General features: G+C 33.8%; 1 protein-coding gene across 2 annotated transcripts in view; it reads right to left on the bottom strand.

Annotated features, from left to right (window-relative positions):
* Nucleotides 1–27,229, bottom strand: part of LOC144976967 (conserved oligomeric Golgi complex subunit 7-like) — a 27,763-nt gene continuing 534 nt past the window's right edge. Inside the window, exons 2-23 of one of the 2 annotated variants that reach the window (XM_078921622.1) lie at nt 24,175–24,270; nt 23,082–23,126; nt 22,481–22,536; nt 21,470–21,554; nt 20,227–20,316; nt 19,117–19,185; nt 18,434–18,469; nt 17,468–17,588; nt 16,582–16,664; nt 14,680–14,943; nt 13,850–13,904; nt 12,812–12,942; nt 11,822–11,896; nt 9,544–9,609; nt 8,684–8,819; nt 7,989–8,100; nt 7,413–7,516; nt 6,181–6,311; nt 5,504–5,702; nt 4,996–5,127; nt 4,363–4,538; nt 1–125 (exon numbers count right to left, since the gene is read on the bottom strand). In XM_078921622.1, coding sequence (XP_078777748.1) covers nt 4,372–4,538; nt 4,996–5,127; nt 5,504–5,702; nt 6,181–6,311; nt 7,413–7,516; nt 7,989–8,100; nt 8,684–8,819; nt 9,544–9,609; nt 11,822–11,896; nt 12,812–12,942; nt 13,850–13,904; nt 14,680–14,943; nt 16,582–16,664; nt 17,468–17,588; nt 18,434–18,469; nt 19,117–19,185; nt 20,227–20,316; nt 21,470–21,554; nt 22,481–22,536; nt 23,082–23,126; nt 24,175–24,270 — 2,253 coding nt within the window. In that variant the 3' untranslated portion in view covers nt 1–125; nt 4,363–4,371. Of the gene's footprint in view, nt 126–3,385; nt 4,539–4,995; nt 5,128–5,503; nt 5,703–6,180; nt 6,312–7,412; nt 7,517–7,988; nt 8,101–8,683; nt 8,820–9,543; nt 9,610–11,821; nt 11,897–12,811; nt 12,943–13,849; nt 13,905–14,679; nt 14,944–16,581; nt 16,665–17,467; nt 17,589–18,433; nt 18,470–19,116; nt 19,186–20,226; nt 20,317–21,469; nt 21,555–22,480; nt 22,537–23,081; nt 23,127–24,174; nt 24,271–27,229 lie in introns of those variants that run through there. The other variant, XM_078921619.1, reaches the window with a different exon arrangement.

Raw genomic sequence — 27,229 nt, forward strand, 5'->3', positions numbered from 1 at the left:
TCAGAGTCATAAAAGTCAGCTTGTCACATCCTGCTCAAAGGTTCTTCGTCTGAAGTGTTGTATTCATTGCCATTGGTGAAAGATTCTGCCATCTTTAGTTACATACTGCCGTCTTCCATTGTTGTCTGAAAATAAAGTAAGACACTTTTATTGTCAATGCATATAAATGCTTTGCTATCTATACTACATAAATACTTTGGTACATAATATAAAACTTCTATTACATATTTTTACGCTGAACAAAGTAGTCAGTAGTATTTGTTTATAACAATTTAGGAATTTAAGAGCTGTCCTGTTTTTTGCTTTTTGACGGTAACTGAAACTTTAACCGTTATTGTTTTCTATTTTTAGGAACAGATTTCGAGCAGCAGTAGCTTGCTTAATTTTGCTCGGATTCTGCCCAAATTTCATATTTAAGACTCTTATTGTATGTTTGACATCTTTTGTTATTTGAATTATCATGATTTATTTCCATGTCTCGGGCTATTAAATGTTTTTAACATTTTTATTAAAGTATAAAGGGGAATAACTCATTAAAAGCAAAACAGAATTTTACCAAATTTTGTATGTGACTAGATTAGCAACTGACAATGTATATTTATTCTTAAACTGATTGTCAAATAGATTCCGAGTTATTTTCAAACAAATTACAATAACCCTAAAATGCTATTTAGAGGGGTGGGGTCACATAAACGTTTGTAAAAAGAAAAGTATCGGGTCTAAAGAAAAAAAATCGCACTGCCTGAAAGCGAGATAATAGGGAAAGTATTTTTTTATTAACATTTATTACCGATTTGCACATTTCAATAGATCAAGAAAATTAGTTTTCGGAACTTCAAAATTGAAAATGCAGCCGAAAATATCACTTTTTCCACTGCTTTGCATCAACTACTTGTAGTACACTGATTGTATTGTGCAATGCAACACATCAAATGAGAGATTATTTCATTACAAACATTTTGAGCTATTACAATTTAAAATTGAACTTTTTATGACGATACAAAAGGTAAAAATATGAAAGCACTGAAAAATTCCACTTATTGACCTTTCAGGGGCCATACTCTGTAATGTGCTAATATTTTTGTGGAAATTTTTTTTCCCGAAAGCATGACATGATCCCCTAGCAGAAAAACTTAGTTTTATAAAATTCCCAAGGGGGGAGAGGTTCACTTTTCCTGTACCCATGGACTATATGGCGTTCCCCTCCTTTTCATTACCCATTTTAATTTAAAGCACAATTTTTACGTTTTTCAGATAACTCCTGTGTTTATTCAGAAACTCTCTGAGTAGTTCTATATCAAAAATAATTCTATATTATGATCATTTTCATCTTGCAAAATTTCATGCTTTTACCAAACTTTGCACAATTCTTATGACATTTGGTCCTAACGGTCCCCACTAAAAGTACTTTCCACCGGATCTAACAGACCAAGTTACCTGATCACTGCTAGGCAGACAGGGGGTCAGAAAAAAATCTTGATTGTACCCGGGGTCAATCTTGGTCCCTTTGCGTCCTTGAGAAGCAAGTGCTCTACCAACTGAGCTATCAGGACCCTCTTGGTTATAAGTACAGTATGTCATTTCTTGCTTCTCCCAGATTTGATCAAAATTATTCTTGGACTATGTTGCTCTTACTTGTAAAGTCTTGGTAGATACATTTATATAAGGCAACTGTTCCAAAGCTCTAACGTTAAAACTATATTCCAAATATTTAAACTTATCCTTTGGAGAATTGATTTGCTGTTTCCTCTTGTTCCTATGATAACGTTAAGAGACTGCCTGAAACTCAAAATCGTTAAAATACAGGTGAACATGGAAAGGCAATGGAGTGAAACAATATAAAAAATCTATTGTTTCATTCAAAAGCCTTTCCATGTTCACCATTTAGTGTCTACTCTAGTTCTTTAACACACAAACATGTCAGATGACTGTTTACTTTATGCACCTTTCACAATATTATGTTGCTTGTAAATATGTAGATTATTTTGGTACAATGTATGGATTTGAGGTCAAATAGTAATTTCTAATTTTAATGTAATGTTTTCTATTTCTATGAATCGAATGTTGATAATGTGTGAAATATCTCTAATGTATCTTGTTTTGTCATTGTTACCCAACTAATTTGAAGATTTGAAGCTTTTACCAACATAAAACTATTTAAAGCTCATAAATACTCTATTGAAAAAAAAAAAAAAAAAGAAAGTAGTAGGTGCTGGGTATTTATTTTATTTTTGTTTTCGATTGTTTTTGTTTTAAATGCCTTGAAATTATATTTTCACATTTATGGTTTGTAATTTAATGTAAATGAATCTGCTATCTTACTCATTTTAAACATTGGCTAGTTGTATCATGCTCAACAATATGCTATATTCAAATAAAACTATTTATATCATTGAAATACATTGTTGGCCCTTTTTCTAAGACAATAATGGTTTAGGAATCTTAAAGGATTTTATTTTAATCCGCTTTACCATGTGTAATTTTTAATGAAAGTGTGTTAGTCTGACACATCAATGACCCTGGTTTAATATCAAGATATTAATTAATGATATGTAAAAGTAATAATAATAATAATACACTTCCTCCACCAATTTTGTTCATGGAGAATGACTGCCTTATTTGGTTCTTTGAAAAATTTAAGTAGAAACATACTTATCTAACTGCACAATACCATGATGATATCATCAATCACAATGTGCTTTAAAACATTTCATTTTATTTCCCCCAATCAAATTTTCATGTCATACTGTAAAAAACGCAGGACGATATTGCATTCTCTTACAATTTCTGCAACCACCTATAGCCCAGTACTCATTCACACCTAGTCCAGTGGGTATGTTTAATGTTTGTAAAGCATTTTACCCAAGAACACGACACCAAGGAAAGTTTTTTGCTCTTAACATCATCAATCTTGTCAATGACCATGCCGAGCATGATGAAAGTCAATTTGTAATACACTCTCAAAATGAAAGTCCTTGATAATGTCAAAGTCAACGTGTGTAAGAAAATAAAAACAGAAAAATATCAAGCAAGTTGATCCCAAAGCAATTTGTTTTGTTATGCAATAAAAATTCCCTTTATTCTTTTCCATGGATAAATTTGTCTCTTGGGTATATTTTGAGAGAATGATATATGTACTAGTCGTCAGCCACAGTGCAATGCTGCAAGTGAGTTATGACGAGACATTTTGCATAAAGTCACACAGCACAGGAAATCGAACCTAGTACCTCCAGGATACATCCATTTCACTATCATTAAGCCATACTGTTCTACCTCCCCAACCCCCCTGTCCAGACTATTGTGTCAATTAAACACCCAGTCAAAGACTTTGCCTACCTGATTCTAGGAATGTAACAACATAACACAGAAATGGATAAACAATTCATTATCTAATAATCCATTTATTCATGCTTCGTAAAGTATATTATAGTATCACTCCAACTTGCATGTAATGAACCCCCCACCCCACCAACTAATATATTTAATTGTATCTGTTACATACAAAAAAACAAACTATCTATATGTAGAAATAATTTTCACTATCCCAAGAAGTTCTTTATAAACAAGTTGGAGTGTAATAAACAATGTAACTACAATTTTCCCTCTGACAATGAAGCAAAACTACATTTGAAAAGAAAAGAAAACATTGATTTGATTCGAATAAATTATTAAATATTATTAAATGAAATCATAAACAAAACCATGAGAGGTACACAAGTCCTTACTGGGCTCAGATATTTGAGAACAACCCATTAGTTTCTGAATTTACCATAAAGCTGGCTGGGTATGCAATCGTAACTGGTAACGCATCAACTGGTATAATTTTGCGGTGCAGCAAATTCAGGAGAACGAACCAAAAGTATAATGATCAGAAATATGAATTTGTATCTATTTTATTTTCAGGTAAAGAAGCGATATATTCATGCTCCATTTTAGTTTCATATAACTATAGGCTTCTAATTTACACAACACCACCAATTTGAGGTGATGGGTCACATATCTAAATCGTCAATAAGTGATTAAAGTAGAATCCCTCAAGGACTATCATTCTATTGACAATTCTTGTAAGAAAAAGTGCCTACCATAAATTGCCTACTGAGAAATCCTCATATAGTTGACTTGTATTTAAACATGAAGTGAAAATTTTATAACTTGTCACTCCTCAGTAAACTTGAACAATGAAGCATAGAGATTTAATAGCACAACAATAAATAAATAATAAATACCCTTCATAATAAGAACCCTCTTTCAACACACAAACTCTCTCTCTCTCTCTCTCACACACACACACACAATCACGTACACATTCTCTCCATTATCTATTCACCAACGATAAGTTCATAATTAATAAGCAATATTCACACATAAAAATCACAGATGAATGCCCCTCATGTTCCCAATGGTATGGGAAACGCGTTGTGGTAATAGCTCTGCTGTGTCACCAAAGTCATCAGATGACACTGAAAGCAAAGAGTGTATGTGTGTAAGGGTATCAGCAGCCTTTAAGCCCAGGTCTTCTAAAACGTTACACAGGTAATCTGAAAAAGCCATTGACAAAATAGAACTAGTTATTTTATGATCTTTGAAATAGAAAATTAAAAAATCGATGTAAGGAATAAAGAGAAGTGGGGGAAAAAGATTATTCCAAATATCTGTGCAAGATAACTATAGTTATTTAGATATGACTAGACTAATAGTACTAATAGCAGTCGTCCTTCAAAGCCATTGGGCCCATGGAGCCGGAGTTGAGCCGGAGTTTATCCCGGTTACTATAGCGTGAAACAGACGATACCAATTGCTTGCTATCCTTTGAATAGAATGCTAGTCTATCGCAAAGTACTTTCCACCATATCTAACAGACTCAGCTACCTTTTTTACTGCTGGGTGTACAGAAAAAATCTCGACTGCACGCGGGATTGATCTTGGTCCCTATGCGTGTGAAGCAAGTGCTCTACCAACTGAGCTATCGGGAGCCCCAAAATAATAGTAACTTACCAATATCAGTCAACAGTTGTTTACAACCGTGGGGAGAAACTTGTGGGATTTTCAATATTTCCTCTGTATAAGTGTACATGGTTCCCATGGCAACAGATTCAAGCCAGATATCTGCCAAGTGTTCTGGTATTTCTGGAATGACAATGAAAAATATTGATAATCATATACTTATATACTTATATGACATACTGCCTCAAAATATTATACGTCTGCAGAATGTTAGATCCTAAAAGTGAAAAATGTATACAGCCAAAATGTGAAATTTAGGTTTAAGTTTGTCTTATTAAGGACAATAGATGGTTTCTAAGATTGACAAAAAACTAAAATCTCACATTTCCGGTCATTTTAATGTAACAATCACTGTTAATCATCACGTTAATCTGAGTTGAGATGATTGGTCACATGTTAGTCTGTGATAAAAATTGAGAAAAAGACTAAAAATAACCTTTATTATATTCAACAAAGCACAGAGCAATATGCCTCTGTTTTCCTCTTCTCTCATATTTACCTTGAGGATTTGTATAAGGCAGTCTTCCATGCTTAAGGGCCGTTGTTAACGCAGGGCTGTCTTGGAGAGTGAATGGGTCTAAGTGTTGCGGCAGGGTCATAAGATACTGACCCACCTTGGTGATGTATTCTAAGGGAGAGAGGCTAAAGGTTGGCAGGTTAGAGGTCATGGCTCCTCCTGCACTCTGGGATGTCCAAATCTGAGATTGAAAAAAAAAAGAAGACGGGTAATGTTTTATTTTTTCGACTATTTTTCCGTACCTTGTCGTTCTTCATGAGGTCATAGAGAGGGCTTTTGTTACTACTATTAACACTACAGCCTAGCTTCAATAGTCTAAAAAATTAAAAGAAATAAGAGCATAATTTGGATAGTCAGTTTGAGTGTGTGAATTAAGTATGAGGGGAAAAAAGCATTTGCTTTATAGCTCAGAAACATTAGGCAATTGTTACTTTAGTTAATAATCATAATAATAATAAGAAGAAGAAGAATCATCATATTAATTATAATAATAGTAATAATATTAACAATACTGATATCAAAAGCAAAAGTATAAAACATCAACCCTGGTGCGATACCACAACCATTATAATTATCACCAAAGGACTATAACGCAGTTACAATGGTTGTGATAAAATATCCAACCAGATTCATGCATAAACGAATAGACAGATACAAACCTCCATGACTGAGACTCCATTGAGGTAAGTCTTGAGCTGGCTGAAGACGATCTCAAAAGCAAATTTGTGGACTTCACTACTAAGTTTGCTGAGATCTGACTTGATCTCATTGAACACAGGGGGACTTTCACCTGAGAGATTTAAAAAAGGGCGTGGGAAGGAGAAAGTTATTTTGATTCTTTCCTCTGTTTACTGTTATAGCATCGCATTCAATTAGAACTTGTTAACATAACAGAAAATGTTTGAGAAAAATGTTTTGCTGCAGTAAAAATGATTATGTACATCTTGCTCCAAGGGTGATTTATTTAAAAATGATTATGTGCATCTTGCTCCAAAGGTGATTTATTTAAAAATGATTATGTACATCTTGCTCCAAAGGTGATTTATTTTAAAATGATTATGTACATCTTGCTCCAAAGGTGATTTATTTAAAATGATTATGTACATCTTGCTCCAAGGGTGATTTCTAAATAATTAAATTCATATAAAATACCATGCCAGATATTTAATCCTTTAATTAAACAAAAAAAAAGAAGCTCCCTCAAATGTCCTGTAACAACTGAACGTGAAAGATTTTTGGATTCTTTTAAAAATTTTTTTTCAGAGGACCACTGAAATTGGTACGATATACAGTCGTGTCTCTCTAATCCGGAACTCAACAATCCAGATGTCTCCATTATCCGGACAGGTTGCCTGGAGACAAATTAGTTTTTCTTCTTTATTTGTACACTATAGGGACTGATTCCACTATATGGATGTCTCTGTGGTCCAGACAAAATGCTGGGGACGGAAGATGTTCGGATTGGAGAGACATGGCTGTATATTTAAAAAAACAAAACAAAAGCCATGGCCAATTATAAATACGAATGGTGAGCACATACAGTGAAACCTCACTAAACCAACTTCTCCCTTTTCCACCAACCTCATTTAACCACCTGCATATCGATGGTCATGCAATGAATGTAATAATAATTTCACAACATTAATATTTGTATTTGTTATAATATTGCTAAATCTCACATGACCAAGTTTTGCAAAGTCTAAAATGTAGTAGTATAGCGAGTATTTCTTGTAAGTAACAACAAAATGGAGGGCTTGTCATCAGCATTATGGCGATAAATGCCAAGAAGAAGAATCAGAGGCAAATGGCAGGTTCAATGTGTGATAATCCAAAAGGTGAATTTAGAAAAAAAAAAAAAATACAATTCCGGCAAGCGTTTCATGTTTTATACCTTCTTCGAGTTTGGAGACCATGTTCTCCAGAGATTCAATATCAGCTTGGAATGGCAAGAACAAGGAAGCTTGAAAATGGAAGCTGTGGCACGCATGAACCGTACTGGAAGATTAGGAAAAATACAGAGGTTTCATCTTATATAACAATTTTATTCAAATTTCCTAATATTTAATTTTTCAAAATGAGTAAGTTTATACTGATGTGTGGCTTTGTGGTCTTCTTAGCTATAGAAATGTTTCTCTACCGTCGATCTGTTTTCTTTTTAGTAATGTATTTATGTTTTCATTGTCTTTTGTTGTTGGCTGAATAAGGGTTTTGAGCCCAAAACCTTCTGTCTTTGGTATTTTGTTCTTTTTTGAAGCTGTTATATATTCATTTTTGTTAATTACTTTTTATAGTCCATATCTTCTAGCATAATAATTACATAGCAATGAATAAAAAAAATAGTAATAATAATGATGATGATGATTATGATGATGATGATGGCAATAATGACAACGATGACAACAATGATGATGATGATAACAATTAAATAGCAAGACGATGAGTAAAACTTTAAAAAGCCATGTATTACCTGCCATCTCCATCCTTGCTGGGCGAGTGACTCACCAACAAATGGCCCAAACTGTGTAAAATGCTGCCCGATACCAACTGATCCAAGTCCTCTACTTGCATGTAAAGATGACCTGATGAATGATTCAATAAATATACCACTTGAACTATCTGACCTTTTACAAATTAAAAATAAAAACTTCTTCATATTAACAACAATTAATCGTAGACATTTTGGACAATTCATTATAAGTAAAAGAAAGAAAGAAAGAATATCCCCTTTATTCATTCTTCAGGGGATATATGCCTGTAGGGTCTATTCAAAGGGAAGACTGGAATAACCCAGGTGTCAGCTGCAGTGCAAAGCCGCAAAGTGAGCTAGGATGAGGTGACCTGCTCAAGGCCACAGAGCAACTTCTAGCTATTTTTTTTTTTAACTTTTCTATTTTTCTTTCGATTGAACCAGAGTAACGATTATATCCCATTCAAGATTAAATGTGTGACTTTTATCAACTGTTCACAGTAACTGAATTACCATATTTGAAGAAAAAAAATTAATGGAGAGAAAACATTCTTTATTATAAGCAAACTTTGATTTCAAAATCTTTAAGTTATGATAAGATAGACATTTATTTGATGGGGTATTTTTTTAAAGGGGCAATGATGGGGGAGGGAGGGGGGGGGTAGGATTTCAAATGATGAATGATTGAAAATTACCACATGTCTCAATGATGCGTAGAGAGCTTTGGAAGTCACCCCAGTCTTCCAATTCTGCTTGGGAACTTGTCCGGCATTTTTCACGAATGTTGATGAGTACCCTCCGGAACTCTCTTGTGTAGGACACAAAGAATGTCTGAAAATGAATGGCAAAAATGACTTAAAGAATGAAAGTATTTCATGTCTTCTCACTTAGTTTTTTAAAACTTCACATTAAAGATTCCACAGTTGATACAAGAACGAATGTTATATCAGATCAGAGATGAAATGCTATGAAGATGGGTTTTTTTTCTGTAAATACACTTAACAGTTCTTCTATAAAACAATGCAACACAGAACACTTTTAATGACATGAGTTGGGACAGCTGAAAATATATTGCTATATCAAAATATTGTAATATCCAATGAATACATAAAATAATGGAATATAAAAAGATAGCTTATTTAAGGTGTTTATGTAAGATGAGATGATTTAAACTACTACAAGGGAAATCAAAATGTTGGACAATGCAATGAGGTCAACTATAAACTATTGCCTGGCTCTAAAATGACCATTTAGTGACTGGGGAGGGGAGGGGTGCTACTAATTTTAATGAGACTGATAGTTTCGACTGTCAAGTCTGACAATCTAGATATTATTAGAAATGATAAATTTAATAACATTGCATTAGAGATTTCCTTACTATTGATATATAAGAAGGGAAATGGATGTGAGCAGGTCTTTGTTGTATCCGATATTATTTTCAATGTTGTAAATATTAACCTATTATATGCTAGAATAATTAACAAACTTTTAAATAGCAGAAAACCCAAGAATAAAGAATAAAGCATGACAATAACACAATTCCCGTTCTTCCCACCTTGTAAGCATCCATCAGACCTTGATAACAGAATCCATTTGTCAGACTCTGACATCTTTCATTGGCCTGCAATTGTGAAAAAGCATAACAAAATTAATCTAATACTAATAGCAAACTCTTGGCTTTACTCCCGTCTACCGTATTGTCATTGCCAACAAAACCCGAGACACTAGGATATGTATGAAAATATATGAAGAGATAAGAAAAATAGTTTTCTTTTTCACATAATTAGGATGAAAAAAAAACAACACATATAACAATTATCAACCAATCGCTTGATCTTTATTCAAAATTCAAAGTCCTTATTCCTGCTAATTACTTTTCTCTCTGGTAAAATAGATACTCCCCATAAACATTTGTGGCATAATTAATGTAAATATATTTGCAAAGGATAGCATAATAAATACAAACATATTGACTCAATTAAAGCACTTTTTCGAAATTTAAAGTTTAAACCTAAAGCCTTTTTGAGAAAATGCATCCTATCTTAGGGTTATATATGGACAATAATGAAATTGAAAAACGCAATAATCTCTTTGAGATTTTCGGTTTGGAATTCATATTTAGCAAACTGACATAAATGTTATTTAATAATAATGGTATAGATTTATAGTGCACCAAACATCCCTTCATCTGGAGGGCTCTGGGTGCATAACAAAGATTAAGCCTTAACATAGCACATCAACAACGCTAATTATATACATAATCAAAAGAAAGCCTGTCGCAGGCCTGTAAATGGTTGGTGAAAATATTGTCGGAACTTTTTGAACAAGCGAAAATAGACACAGCAGGACAAAAATATGGACACAACACAGATATGACAAGTCAATTGACTAGTCAAATCATGTCACTTTCCCCTACTTATTTATAACGAGGTCCTTATTTTATGGTATCAAAAAAAAAAAAATCCCAATTATTTGAGGTCCCAGGTCTGAGTTAGTTGTAAAATGAAAGGAGGAGAACAATTCCTACCCTTTTGAAGGATGTGTATCTAGACGTCTAGTAGTGCTCAACACGGGAAGCTGCGTATCTTCGCTCCTGTTTGTGTTACATGTTTACGCTGATTCTTTCGTTTATTTGGATTAATTCTTATAGAAGAAGAAGAAGAAGAAGAAGAAGAAGAGGAGGTGGTGCGGTGGTGTGAGAGCTTTCGAAGAAGAATATATATTTCAAAGAAAAAAAATTATTTCACATTATTTTTTTTTTTCCGGTTCACATCGGTACTGAACCAAAGAAATATAGAGACTGAGAAATAATAACCGGAGATATGCATGTGTGTCGGTAGCAAAATAGAGAATCCTTCCGGTCCAGTTCGACACACTTCTGTGTGTGCGTTATTTACTGACTAGGTGTGTGTGTGTGTGTGTGAAGACGACTCGCGCGAACTTCACGACCTCTCTCTCGCTGGCTGTGGCACAGTAGCCAAGCAGTGGATACATAAACGTCTAGCGGAGCGTGTAGGTGGCATGATAATATTATAGCTAACTGATAGACGGCATGTTTTGTCTTTGATGCGACAAATAAAAAGGTTTTTGGTTTTGTTTTTTTTTTAAGTCGGCATTTGAAACGGAATAAAATCTAATTTTTTCGAGGAACGAAATAAAAGTCTTTTATTTTCTTTTTTATTGGTTCTGTTCTTTGGCGTTACGAATTTTAATTTTACTATTATCTTTTATTTTATTTTTTTTAGCACTTATAGAGCAAAATCGTACTGTCGGAAATCCGACAATAGACGGAAGATTTACAGGCCTGCTGTCGGAATAAGAATGTCTTCAATCGGCGCTTGAAATCCTCTAGTGAAAACGAAGAACGTATCTCAAGTGGTAATAAATTCCATAACCTTGGACCAGAATGCTGAAAGGTGCATCACCAGCCTTCACTCGACAGTGGGGTGGTTTCAATTTGAGGTAGTTCATTGATTGAAGCGATCGCTGTGGGATATACCATCCAATGAGGCTTGAGAGATACACGTTATAATTGACTAATTACATTGAATATCATTAAGTCTCATAACAATGCTGGATCCTTAAGCTCAACCAGAAGAGCAGGAAAAGCAATGGGACTTCTATCATCCCTGAGTGCTGTTTTTTCTGACCCTTACGTTAATCCAGTAACGATTTGAGCTGCCTCTGATAGATCTGCTCAACACATTTTCTGATAGACAAACACTGTTAAACGCTACAAAAAATGGTATGAACTCTCTGATTCCATAGCTTTGAGGGACCACTTAAAACAATGATCAGTTTCTGCATCGAAATTGGAATGAATAGATACTTACATCATTGGCTGCTGAAAACAATTTGGAGACAGATTCTGCCAACAACTGGACTGTGTCAATGACTTCACTGTGATCCTAGTCGATTCAAAACAAAAACAAAAAACAAAGTGATAATATTTTCTCAATTTAAACAGTCATTTCAGAGACAAAGCACAAGAGAGAAGATATTGGTCTACTTTCACTACAGAAATAATGAAAACAAGTGAAGCTATTATGTCGGATGGCTCTTACTGTTATAAAGTAGTTTAGTGAAGTGATTGCTTTCAGCCTTTTACATCATTCAAGAAAATGGATATCACGGAGTATGGATGAAATAGGATACAATTACGTTGTAAGGCTATGTGGACCTGTGGTATAACATTCACCTTTTGAATGGAAGAATCTGGGTCCAAGCCCCGCGCTGAACAGCGCAAAGTTGAGTCCTCGGAAAAGGCTCTTTACTCACATTCTCTCACTATACTGAGGTGTAAAAGGAGTATCCGGCCATTAACAGCATTGTTCTGTAACAAAAAATGTAATACCCCTAACATCGTCATGTCTCATCCGACATGTTAAGTACTGCTGTTGGCTAAAGACCCCTTGTAAAATGCTTTGATCACATTTAGTGAACATTGCACTATATAAAAGCTCAACATTTTCAGCATTTCAATCACCCCAATATAATACCATTTTAGAGGTTTCATGCTACAAATGCATTTCAAAATGCTTCATCTATCATATGGAAATGAATTAAACAAAGTTGTCTATTTGAAACTGTATTTCTAATAGTATTTTACAATATCCTTCAAAGTCATGCATAAACCTGGAATAAAATTTATGAATACTGCCATCCTTCTGGTCATTGACTACCCTGAGCGTCTTCCGATTTTGTACTAACACAATTCTAAGTTTCAAGTCAGCTCTTAACTCAATGCCACAACATGACAACCAAGTATATAAAGAGTGGAAATAGAGGATAGTCAATTGGTGGATCGTTTTAAAAAAACTTACCAGTCGAATAGCGTCCAACTGTTTAGTTAAGGCAACCTCCTCAAATATACGGTATTTTCCTGTATACGTTTTGTATGGGTCATATATTGCCCTAATCAAATGTTGTAGACTGTTGCTTGTTTGAAATCCTTCTGTTGTTTAAAAGATAATTATTACAATTACACAAAATGAATAAAAACACAATACACATAAAAAGTAAGAAAAGATGTAATTGCCGGTAATTTAAGCAGTTTCCTTGCCCAATGGCTTCTCATCTATTTATTTATTTATTCCCACAGCAAGCAACATGGAAACAAATTTACATTCAATACTGTATAAATGTAACTGCTCTTTTTATTCTGACTGTCTCACAATGTTTTTAATTGTCTATAGTCTTCAACAAATATTACCAGTCAGGCTCTTACACGGAACCTGCTGGAACAGAGGAAACTGAATTGAATGGAAAATGTCTGTTGAGTGAATTTAAGTCGAGATCGAGAGCCAGAATTATGGCAGGCGTAATCATGGCTATCTACAAACACAATGGATAAGCACATCCACAGCATGAGCAAACACTTATTTTTGACTATAAGCTCCAATTTATTGATCAGGTTCACCACGACATAATACCAGATTGACAGGATGGGTCACAATTATGTTGTGATATGAGTACTGCTACACCATAGCAACGCAGAAAAAAACCTCCCAAACATGGAACATTTCGGCCTTTAAACCCTTCTGCATCCAACAACAAAAACAATAAAAACATAAAATACATTACTTTAAAAAAACAGATAAACAGCAATATTTTATTGTTTTTGTTGTTGGCTGAAGAAGGGTTTTGAGCCTGGGACATTCCATGTTTGGTATTTTTTAAGCTGTTAAACTTGTTACAGTCCACAGCTTCTAGCAGCTTAGTTAGTATCCCTTAGTCATAGCAACAAAGACAGGTTCTATAGACCCTGACTCAAAACACTATTGCCACTACTGACATTATGTCCGTAATACTAGTATGAGGGTAAATAACAAGACGACCTAGAGGCTGTCTCAAGTACTTGCCTTGTATGTGACTTTGCACAGCATTCTCCAGTCCTTTAGCACATCTGTCAGAAACCTGAAACAATCAAAATGTGAAGTCAAGAAATGAGACAGGGTCTACATTTGTCATGTGGTAAAAAAAATTATACAATTACCAAACATGATGTTTAACAAACTGAGCAGAAGAACTATGATGATGATGATGATGATGATGTTGATGATGATGATGATGATGATGATGGTGGTGATGGTGGTGGTCGTATATTAAACTAACCCAAGAAAGAGACATTATGTTGTATTATCAGGAATAAGTGGTAACTTTTTTTTTAAATAGAGGAATTGGCTCAGTCAGACTAAGTTTTACTATATACGTGGATATCATTTTTTAAAAATAATTCTGGTAACGGTGATGGTGATATTGATTATAATAATGATAACAATAATAAAATTAAATTAGTCCTTAAGAACCTTTAAGTAGCCCATGGAGCCATAGTTTATCCAAGTTTCTATAGTTTAAAATGGACAAAAACAACTGCTTGCCACCTTTTGGATAGATCACTAGTCCATCATAAAGTGCTTTCCATCATATCTATCAAACCCAGCTACTGGTGGACATGGGGGGGGGGGGTCATCATTTTTTGTTTTCAAATTTCGACTTCACACGAGTTTGATCTTGATCTCTTTGCATGTGAAGCAAGTGCTCTACCAGCTGAGTTATTGGGACCTCTACAATAAAATTTAAAATATTAATATCATTACAGGACCTCTGGTCAAAGGCATCAATACAATGCAAGACAGATTATTGCCTATACATTGAATACTCATGACTAACCGCAAAAAGCATAACTTACTTGCTTTAACTCAATCAGCTTATCCAACATCCTATCTTTACAAGGTTCCAACAGCTTGTTGAAGACGATGGGGAGAGGGGGATCCAAGGTAGACAAAGTTTGAGTCAAAAGTTCAAGGACGAGGGAGGCAGGGTCAGAGAAGACCTGGGCCACCCATTTGACCTGGGAGTACCATGTGTCCTGAAGCAGGTCAAATAGTTCATTGAGTGCGCTCTCGTCGGGACATGCCTCCCATGTGGCTTTCCAAGTTTGTAGTAATGTGTTCTGGGTAGAAAATTTAAAGTAAAATACGTCTTTAAAATCTCATTTTTCATCCACCTATGCTTAGAAAAAAATTGATATCACAAATCAAATTAATGGATAAAGAATGTATTGCTTGTCCTATCTAATACATAATGAATTTATATAGTGTCTAACATCCTCAGTCATAGTGCTCTATGGTGCTTTACATATTAGAAACTGACCAAAACAACATGCAAATTCATGACAAAACAATAAGCATGTACATAAACACAAATTATAGTTTGCATTATCTTTTATAAAAATAAGCCTTGCAAAACAACAACAAGCATTTCCTGAATGAAGATAGATTGTCACAGGACTTTAATAATAATAATAATAATAATAATAATAATAATAATAATAATAATAATAATAATAATAATAATAATAATAATAATAATAATAATAATAATAATAATAATAACAGGCCTGTAAATGGTTGGTGAAAAAATTGTCGGAACTTTTTGAACACGCGAAAATAGACACAACAGGACAAAAATATGGACACAACACAGATATGACACGTCAATTGACTAGTCAAATCATGTCACTTTCCCATACTTATTTATAACGAGGTCCTTATTTTATGGTAAAATTTGAGGGCCTAGGTCTGTGTTAGTTGTAAAATGAAAGGAAGAGAACAATTCCTACCCTTTTGAAGGATGTGTATCTCATGCTTGACACGGGAAGATGCGTATCTTCGCTCCTGTTTGTGTTAAATGATTACGCTGATTCTTTCGTTTATTTGGATTAATTCTCATAGAAGAAGATGAAGAAGAAGAAGAAGAAGAAGAAGAAGAAGAAGAAGAAGAAGAAGAAGAAGAAGAAGAAGAAGAAGAAGAAGAAGAAGAAGAAGAAGAAGAAGAAGAAGAAGAAGAAGAAGAAGAGGAGGAGGAGGTGGTGCGGTCGTGTGAGAACTTTCGAAGAAGAATATATATTTCGAAGAAAAATAATTATTTCGCATTATTTTTTTTCCGTCTCACATCGGGACGGAACCAATAAAATATAGAGAAAAAGATATGACAACCGCAGATATGCATGTGTGTCTGTAGCAAAATAGAGAGAAACCTTCCAGTCCGGTTCGACACAGTTCTGTGTGTGTGTGTGTGAAGACGACTCGCGCGAACTTCGCGACACTCTCTCACTGGCTGTGGCACAGTAGCCAGGCAGTGAATACATCCACGTCTAGTGGAGCGTGTAGGTGGCATGATAATATTATAGCTAACAGATAGACAGCAAGTTTTGTTTTGTCTTTGATACGACAAATAAAATTTGTTTTGTTTTGTTTTTTTTTAAGTCGGCATTTGAAATGGAATAAAATCTAATTTTTTCGAGGAACGAAATAAAAGTCATGTATTTTCTTTTTTATTTGTTCTGTTCTTTGACGTTACGAATTTTATTTTTACTATTATTTATTTTTAATTTTAAATATTAGCACTTATAGAGCAAAATTGTTCTGTCGGAAATCCGACAATAGACGGAAGATTTACAGGCCTGTAATAATAATAATTATTATCACTATTATTATTTTTATTATTATTATCATCATCAACATCATCATTATCATCATCATCATCATTTATCATTATTATTATCATCATTATCAATTGTCATTATTACCTTATGGCACTTGTGGTAGTATTTGTGCATCTCAGGAAGTCTGTCTATGCTCTCAAAAATGTGACAAAATTTCTGAGTTTGTTCTGTGTGGTTGAAAGGAGGAGAATGTGGGTTTCAAAGCATGTGACATAGACAAGTTTTCAATAAAAACGCTCATCAATAATCAAACTATGGTCAGTTCTTTTTTTTATAACATAACACTGTTTTCTGAACTGATGCTGAAAAAAAATACTTGTATGTTTTCTTTATTTATATCTACATATATAAACATAATATGTTTGCTCTCAATATTCTAAAAAAAAAAAAAATGTTTTAATAACAAAACAAGAATAAGTGCAATCGTTTGAAAAATTACGCACTACATACCCATTTTCAGTTCTCATTATTGGACATATCTATCAATGAAAATGATATTTGCCCCCCAAAATTTTTTTTAAAGCAACAAAACAGCATTTTACTTCTAAAAACTTTAATTTTAGTCGACGAGTTGAAATAAACACATGGGATCTATAAATTATTTATGCTACAGCCAAATTCTGGCTCATATTAAAAATAAGTGGAAACAACCTAAAAATTTTATTGAGACTACATCATTAAGAAATACTTTGAGATGTTATGGAGGGAATTTAATTGTTTTGTTTTTTTCTATACTCTAATGCTTATAACACAAAAATCAGTGCTAGAGGGAAACGTAACTGGCAGAAAGGCACGAGGCAAACCAAGGAAGTGCTGGATAGGAAATGTAGAGGCAACAACTAGCAAAAAGCTAATCGACTGCTCGGTAATGGTCCTTGAAGGTGAAGAAAGACATTCCATGACATTCAACCTCTGGAGGGAGACGGAACTCCAGTTAAGTAAGGTAACATTTATCAAGACCAATTCATACCTAATGACTGAGAATTGAAAGCTGCAATCAGCTGTGGACTCAACATGGCTTCCAGTCGATTCTTAAGCTTCTCTAAATGTTGGCATTTCTCAACGTAGTCAGGTGTGTCTACAAGCATATGCTGAAAGGAGAATAGATATCATAATTGGAATGAAGACAACTACATGCAAAACAAAAATGAGATATAGAAATGTCATATTGTACAAAAATCTGCTACCAGTAAAAACATTAAAACATTTAAACACATCTTAAAACATTTACTACAACAGCCAAGTGATGGCAGCGATATTATGTAATATGTAGAATATATAATACTTTTATCTATTTTTCTTATTTTCTTTTATTTGTTCTTTTAAATTCCACTTGCATGCAAAGGTAAGTAAAAGCTATGAATTCTATTCTATGACACGAAACGAGATAACAATACAAAGCCCTTGTTCATTTGCTGTATCATCCCTAACCCCTGCGCTATCAGGCAGTGCGTTTTTATTCAGTCAAAGTGATCTTGTCAGGAGACAATATTTCTACCATATATCACTATGTTGTGGGTAATTGACCAGTGCTAAGTCTGAATATAATCATCACAATGCAGCAGCCTTGTACGATGTTCCTTTGTAGTTAGCTCAAGTATGTGTGTATGTAATTTTAACCACCTACTCCACAATCTGCATCATGCTTTCTGTCAATACATTTCCTACATGTCTAATGAGTATGTGATGCCTATGATTTTTTGTTTTTTCGCATTTCTGTCCATGCCACTATCCCCTCTCCGTTCCCTCTCCTGTAAAAAAAATAAATTTACCAGTAACAAGTACTTGAGAAAATTGCTGGAGTGGTGGTCAATAAGGTCAGAGTGCTTAATAGGGATGAAATCGTGAATACTTAATATATTAAAAATCAAAATCTAAAATCTCATTCTATACTGCAGCATTAATACAATCTGTCTTCTTTATAAATAAATATTACCAAACTTTGCTGCATCCCAGCCAGTTTACTTGTAATCTGAAAAGAAGGGATAAGAATAGAAGAATGAAATAAATACATTCTTAGTTAGGAGGACATCAAAGAACCCTGAAGGAAAAAGACAAGAGACTTAATCAAAAAGAATTAGATTCTTCTTATTCGACCAGAACCACATTATGTCAAAAGTAAACAGGATGCTGAAGTGATTTTTTTTAACCTTATAAATGAGGCCCATCCAAAATTTGTCATCATTAGCTTATTTTCTTTATCATAAATCTAACTTTTTTTCATAATCTATTTTATTTTTGGGGGGTATTTAACTATTTAATTTTTACATTATTCCCAATTCATGTTTATCATACTCAATCTATATAGATACTGACCATGAAATAATGAAATGTCCAGACTGACTGAAATGACAACCTAAATGATTTGATTTGACCTAAAAAATTATATGATTTCAGGAAGAAAATAGAAATAGTTTCATGATCTGCAAAAGACATAAATTAATGCTGATAATTCAGACTTTTAACTCAATTTTCTTTATATAATCTTAGATTGAGCGGAAGAGTCACAAACGACAAAGCAGGGTTGAAACTCTAGTCCTTAATACCTAATCTATTCTTCCAATTTGCCTATGCCTCTTGATAATAATATTTCATTTTAAATATAAACTCTAACCTTACCGTATCAATGTGTTCTGTCTGGAAAACCTCGTCCATATCGGCGCTAAGCGTGGTCCAGTTGTCAGCTTCCTGAAGATGAAAAAATGATGAGTTGAATAAAATATCATTGAGAGTTAATAGTTGTAAAACATCAACAGTTGAGACCCCAGTGAGTCATGTTTTAACTTTAATTATAATTTGCCTTTAAATCATTACAGACTGTATAAACAAGTACTTGAGCATTTTGAGTTCACGCCTCTAAATTTAGAATATCTGGTCAGTATTTTCGAGTCCTTTCCTGCTATCAACGTTTACATAGATATCCCATAAAACTAGGACAGTCATCTCTTCATAATGATATCAGTGAATTAAAGATAAATTTCCTGACTAGAGAACAGCAAGTAACCCATGCTCAAGATCAAATTTCACAATAAAACATAGAAGTTTATGAAGTGAAAAGAATTCTACTTGAGATATTTTAGTATGTCCAAAAAACAAAACAACCAAAAAAAAACAACAAACAAACAAAAAGTATATCAATTAAAAACAAGAAATTCAAAGGATACAAATAAAACAAATTGTAAAAATACTTTGTCATTGTCTCTTTTGTTTGGTTTTGTAATTGTAATAAATCTTAAATGCTCATTACCATAATTTATTTATTTATTTATTTACTTTGGTATTTTCAAATGTAAAAAATAGGATAAAAAAATAATAAAATATCTAAAAGAGAATAGCTTAGATTTTGGTCTCAAGAAATGTATGCAAATAAATATCACAATGAGCAAACATTACTTTATGAAAGTTGGATGAGAATTTATAGAGAAGTGCCAGATGAAAACAGAGTGTCAGAGAGCCAAACTCTGGATCTAATTGATACGACACCCTCCGCCTGACTCTGAGGGAGAGAGAGAGAGAGAGAGAGAGAGAGAGAGAGAGAGAGAGAGAGGGGGGGGGGGGTAGAGGGAGAGAGAGTGCTCAGTGAGAAGTAGCACTAGCCATGGAGTTATCCAGCCGAGACGTCCTTATTCTCTGTCTTCATCTGGCATTTCTCTATCCCCTATTTTTCTCATCATCATTGATATAAGCGCCCACTCCACACGTATTTTCTGAAAAATAAGTTGTACCAACCTTCAAAGCATCAGCTGTATTTTTCATTCGTGACTTTATTTTGTCCAGTTTGAGTAGCATCTGCATGGATTGAGAACTGTCTTGTTCCACCTATTGTGTATACAGACAAAGTCAGAGAAACAAAATGGTCCATTAAATTGTCAATCAGTATTTTTAAAAATGTAATTTTAACTCTTTCAGTGCTGAGGCTATATTCGCATTTCCGTCACAAAATGGCCGACACCTGATAGTGGCAGCATGAGAATGACAAGCTAAGACAAAGCGACATTCGAATTTGGCACAAAATCTCAATTAAAATATCCCCCTAGGGCCAATTGAATATTCTGATGAAAGAAATTATACCATTGGTCCAATTTAGAGTACTTTTGTAGAAAGTAGGATTGGATTACATTGCTGTTTTTGCCTTTCAAGACCGGCCGCACTGTGCGGCCAATGGCACTGAAAAAGTTAATAGAGAAGAACAATGAGATTTATCAAAAGGCTCTGAGATCTGGACAACAAATTATTCTTCATTAATAATGGTAAATTAAAATATTAAACAAAGTCAAAGTGGATAGAACAGCTTTAAAAATAATAAATGAAAGATAAAGAACAGAATTTTTAACATAGAATAAAACAGTCTCAAAATTATCCAGTCAAAAATGAACATATCAGGCCCAACTCCTTCTTCAGTCAAAAAGGAATTTGAGCCCTGTATATAAATTCTTTTGGAAATTATATACGGGGCTCAAATTCCTTTTGAGTCAAAAAGAAATAAATGGGGCTCAAATCCCTCTTAAGTCAAATACAAAAATCAATAAAGATAAAATAAGAAGTTTACCTGTATTTTGACAAAAGACAATCTTTTGAAAAAATACACAGACTACAACCCTTGAGCTTTCATATAGCGCAATATCCACTAAACATGCTCAAATTGCTTTACAAAGGATCCCTGACCAACAGCAACATGTAACATTTAGAATGAGACATGACATCTGTTAGGCGATACCAAATTTTTTTTTTTTTCTGACAGAGCCAACGCTGTTAACAGCCAGGTACTCATTTTACACCCTGAGTTTTGTGAGAGAATGTGTGTAAAGAGCCTTTTACAAAGACTCAACTATGTGCTGAACGAGGCTTGAACCCAGGACCTTCTGATCCAAAAGCGAGTGTCATACCACAAGACCACATTGCCGTTGTGCACGCATCATTGCAGGCATTATTATTCTTACATCTAGATTATATTAAATTTGTTCTCTCACACCTTTTGAATGTCCTTTTTCACATTAGCCATTTGGTCCTGGAGTAAGGATGCTTCCTGTCTGATGGCATCTAATTCTCGCACAACCCTACACAAAACACAAAGAAAAGTTAGCATTTCATTATCATCATCGTCATGAGAAGGCTATACTAAGAATGAATTTAAAAAAAAAAAAAAGGAAAAAAGAACAAAACGAAAATCCATAAATATCCCAGAATTTGATCTTTAATAATAAAAAAATGGAGCCTTCTACAACACACTGTACTTTCAGTCATGAGGATGTTGCACTACACAAAACTATTTTAAATATACTTTAGTTCTTGACAATAGACAATGATTTCAATTCTCGAATGCTATAGATGTGTTGGTGGATTGCATTATCCTTTCAGCTACTTTAATTTATATTAACTGTTCCTATCAAACATCACCTAAAAACAGCTGACCATTTTTTACTGAGAGGCGTCAGCTAGGAACACTTCGCACAAGCAGAAAGAGAGACAAAACAACAACCATCCGAAAAATAATACACAATAAAATTGCAGTCACCCTCCCAAAATCAATCAGCCCATCGAGGAGACGACAGAGACACAATCATAAATTGTCTATCCCTCATGCAAAAACATAGAAATGCAAACATGCATTCTTTCCCTCTGCAGTTATACTCTGGAACAACATGTCACCGATGAATGTGTTATCTGTTGTTTTTTTGGGTTTTTTTTCTTGTGTTTGTGTGGATACCAAATGTAGATTGATCTTCCATAAAAGGACGCTACTACATAATGAAGAAGAACCAATCAAGAAAAAGACATCGTCCAGTTTAGCTCCCATTGCCACAAAATTTAGAATTTCTTGCTTAATGCAATAACAAAACATAGAAATAGGATAAATAGGACAAGATCTTCATCTTTTGTCAATGTTACAGCAACAATTCTTATTGCTAGCTGAAACAAATGAGCAGAAAATAGCAAAATATTCTATCAATTGTCACATCAGCTTATTACATTTTTGAAATACCTTGGCAAATTCTGCAAAGCTTGTTGTCCTGCTTCTTCTAAAATGTTGTTTACCTCCTATATTAGAGAAAAAAAAATAAAACAATGAATGCTCTTTCCTCTTCTGCTATATGAGGAGCTACCAATCTTAAATGCCAGTAAAACAGTTTTAGACCATTTAAAATAAATTAGGATTTCCAATTCAAAATAAGGATTAATTTTTTTTCCCAAACCAAAGAAAAAAACAAACAAAGCATCATTTATACTTAGAAAATACGGCTGGTCCTCTTAATAATCATTTTCAATTCAAGGTACAGTAGTAGCAGAACTTAATATAATTCAAGTATCAACATTGATCAATAAAATTATGAGATGAAATGAAAGTGTTATGAAACCCAATAAAAAATATGCCATAAAATTCATTTAATAACTCTCGGATTAGTTACTTTGAGTTAGTGTCAATAAATTATCAAGGAATGAAATCAAGGAACAAGAAAAGACAGACGGCATTTAAAGATGCTAAAAAAATAACATTAAGTTTTCTTCATAGGTATGTCTATACTACAAAATTATGAAATGCGTGATTAAAGCGGCTGAAAACTTTAATAAGATTTTTACCATACCTGAATGAACACCTGTAATTTCATGACCATGGTACTTGCATGTTGCTGAAGAAGAGGAAATATGTAGAGTTTACAATTGATTGGTATTATGGAATTACTAGAGTCTATCATGTACAGTCAATATATAATCAAACTTGCAGTAATCAGTTTCTCGACAAATGATCAGAAAACTGAGAAACTGGTGGTATCAAAAGAGTAGCAGATATAGCTTCTCAAATTATCAAAAAAGTGAGGACTAAGGCTGTGAAACTATTTAATATCAGTGTACTTGTGTTTTGAGCAACACAAAAACGATATTTTCACAACCTCACATATAAACTTTTGCAAAGAGGAATGAGAATTATATCAGATTAGTCAATTGTGCGGCTATGTGGTCTTGTGGTATGACACTCTCTTTCGGATTGGAAGGTCATGGGTTCGAGCCTCGCTCTGCGCATAGTTGAGTCCTTGGAAAAGGCTCTTTACTCATATTATCTCACCATACTCAGGCGTAATATGAGTACCTGGCCATTAACATATCGGAAAAAAAATTGTAATATTGCCTAACAGGCATGTTTCTTTCTACATGTTACATGTTGCTGTTGGTCAGGGACCCCTTGTAAAGCGCTTTGAGCACATTTAGTGGATATTGCGCTACAAAAAAGCTCAATTTAACAGCGATTGGGTAGCTGGTATGTTAGATCTGGTGGATAGGCTTTGTGATAGACTAGCATCCAAAAGAAAGGGTAGCAAGTGATTGCTGTTTGCTACAGAAACCAAGATAAACTCCAGCACCATTAGCTGTCTGGACTTTATCACTAAAAAAAAGAACCTAAAATCCAATCATTTCTTTTTTTATACCGAGCACAATTTGAGAAACTTTTGCAATAGACTGTCCCAAATAGTCCGTCTAATATGAGTGTAACAACTTATCAGTAAAATTGAGGCCTATCAAGTTAAACTTACTAGTATACATAACCAGGTGTGCCAAAATGCCCGCATTGGGTAAGGAGATTTATATCAACAAATTCACTTCATAGTTTTTCAATTTTATCATATTTATCTATTTATCTATAATTTAACTTCTTTACAAATAACTAAAATAAATATTTACATCTTTTGAACCTCCTCCTGATTCTTTCTGGACTCTGAAGGCAGCATTTATCCATTCTTTTGCATCAAATGTATCTACCATAAATTTAGAGTAATCCTGTAAAATAAATTAAATGAATTATCGGCATTATATTTGTTTAGGAACCATTAAAATGAAAGTAAAATTTACGGATAATTATCAACGGCTTCAGACTTTCACAGCTAGCTAAATTGAGAGAGTCTGTATTCACAGCCTTAAAAAGCATGTTAAAGTAAATGAGTTTCAACATCATATTATGCATTGTGCAGTCATTTTATTGCGCCTTACAAGTGGCTTGATGCTTCTTCAGCCCCTATGAATATACATCTTTACTTGACTTACCCTTTTTCTTTTTCACTCAAATTTTCCTTCCATGTCTTTTCTACGCGTTCAACAATGTGAATTTTTCCAACATTCAAAACTTAAACGATAAAAGCTTTTATCGAAATAACAAATATGATAAAACAATATTCCTCTTTCAGTTGTAACTTTGAGAAAGATTAACTTTAATAACGGTTTTCTTATACTGCACATGATTTCATTCATTCAACTTCAACCATCCTCCACGGTTTACTTCTGTGTCAGATTATTTTTACGTATTTTTATTATGACTGTGAAAAAAGTCACTATGATAATGAGAGTGAAAGAGATAAAAAGGTATTTTCATTTATTGGTAACTTACTTAAACTGGGCCAAGTCCGCATAGACTTTCAATTTAAGAAAAAATCTCCTTAACTGAAGGTATGACTACACATAATAATAAGACATTTGTGTCTGATTCCAGTCTCTAGGTAGAAGCATATTTTATTAGCCATTGAATAAATGAAACATGAGATAAAGTCAAATTTTAACAATACAATTTCATTTAATCACGATTATACAATTTCATTATTTTTCACAATATCTGAATGGATCTGATATAATTTTAAAGAGCACCTAACAAGTTTATTTTGGTGTGATTTGCATTTTATGTTGGTGCATTCTTACAAAAGTTTTAGTTTGATCAAAATTGATCAAAAGTTTATTTTTACAACAACAACAACAACAAATTAAAAGAAAAAAAATTAAAAGAAAAAAATGAAAAAAGGAGAGAGTAAGGTGCATCTTGATAAATATAAATTATTTAATTTAAAAGTGTGTCTGAGCTCTGAGCCAAATTTTATCGAGACCAACAAGGGCCTTTCAGAGTGTTCAATATTTGTCGGCCTTATAACCAAATACCTCTTTCTCTCTTTAAGTTCCGATTCAACTAGATGTCAGCTATCAAGAGGTTGTGACCAATTACAAATTTTGAGCCTTACCATTGCGACAGTAGACTTTAAGGGGAGAAGTTCTGCATCTTCCTTGAGGTAGATTCACTATATTGTTATTTTAACTGTGGACATTTTGTCAGGGGTTGACTTATTAAACTTGGCAATTTTTAGTATATATCTAGCATTTTAAAAGGAGTATATGCATGTACCAATCAATAACTGCGATGAGAAAGGTTAGTGTCACGAAGTGATGTTATTGCCATGGTGGAGCGATGCTATTAAGACTAATACTCTCATTTTCTCCTCTCTCTGTCACTTTCTCTACTTCTTCTTCTTCTCTCTCTCACTAATTTCTTTCTTTCTCCCCTTTCACTTTGGCTGCGGTTATTCAGAGTCGACTCTGAATAACTGTCTACGGTTATTCAGAGTCGGGGAGTCCACTCTGAATAATTGTAGACAGTTGACTCTGAATAACTGTCTACAGTTATTCAGAGTCGGGGAGTCGACTCTGAATAACTGTAGACAGTTATGAGTGATGAACTTCCAGTTACCAACAACACGGTTTTTCTGGTTTTTTTTCTTCTCTCCCACCTCTGTTTAACCCTACGGGAAAAAATCGTTTTACTTTTTGGTATTTTCTTGTCTCTTCTGTCATGGCAGTTTTTTGCATCGGTGATTTGCATTGTCGAGATTTTGCAAAAAAAAAAAAAGAAAAGAAAAACATTTAAAAAAAAAATATAGTGGGGACCAGTGATGATAATCTTCCGCGGATTTCTGGGATTTTAGGATTTGTTCATAAATGTTCCGTTGTTTTTTGTCATGTCAAACATTTTCTTCTCAGGGGGAAAAATTTGTCACCTCTGCTCAGTTGCATGAATTTTGGTGACACTCCTTTATTTATGAAGTTAGTCTAGACACGCTGGCGCCAAATGTCAAAGGCAGCACAAGACACATGGTGGCCATGAATGAGAAGATGATCGAAAGGGAAGGGGATGGAGCAAATGGGTGTAAATATTTGTGTACTTTTTAGCTGTAACATGATAATACATTCATTTGACGATTTTATAAGGTTTATAAGCGTGTCTTTTTTTTTCTTCCTTTTTAAGTTTTGTTTTGTCTTTGTTTGATAGTTCTGAATTTGTTAATAGAATTCATTACAACTTGTGTCTAATTATAAAACAATTTTTAAAAAATAAAAATCAATTCATTAATTCTCTCTCTCTCTCTCTCTCTCTCTCTCTCTCTCTCTCTCTCTCTCTCTCTCTCTCTCTCTCTCTTTTTCTCTCTCTCTCTCAGCCACCCTTCTATCTTCATATTACGTTTATAGATATCATTTGGTAATAGAGAGATAATAAGTTAGGCTGATCGATTTAAGAAATGGTTGTTTATAGGCTAATTTAAATTTGCTTTGTTGATGGAATATGTTTTGCAATTGATTAAAGACTCTTATTTATAAGCGACTGAAGTTGAAAAATCGCCAAGTTTTAAGAATTTGGCACTAAAATTGCCAAAGTCACAAAATAACCGTAGTAAACTGGTATCAAATTGAAAGAAACTCATCTCGCAAGAACTCAACTCGATAATTCAATAGGCTACTCGGCTCTAAATATCTGTACACATGGTTATCCAGGGTCGACTCTGAATAACCATCTACAGTTATCCAGAGTCGACTCTGAATAACTGCCTACAGTTATCCAGAGTCGACTCTGAATAACCACTTCGTTCACTTTCAACTGAAACTGCCACAAAGTGATGTGAATAATAATAATAATAATAATAATAAT

Source organism: Berghia stephanieae, chromosome 7 (genome assembly GCF_034508935.2).
Source record: "Berghia stephanieae isolate SIO BIC M18660-M18661 chromosome 7, UCSD_Bste_1.3, whole genome shotgun sequence".
NCBI classification, from domain to species: domain Eukaryota; kingdom Metazoa; phylum Mollusca; class Gastropoda; order Nudibranchia; family Aeolidiidae; genus Berghia; species Berghia stephanieae.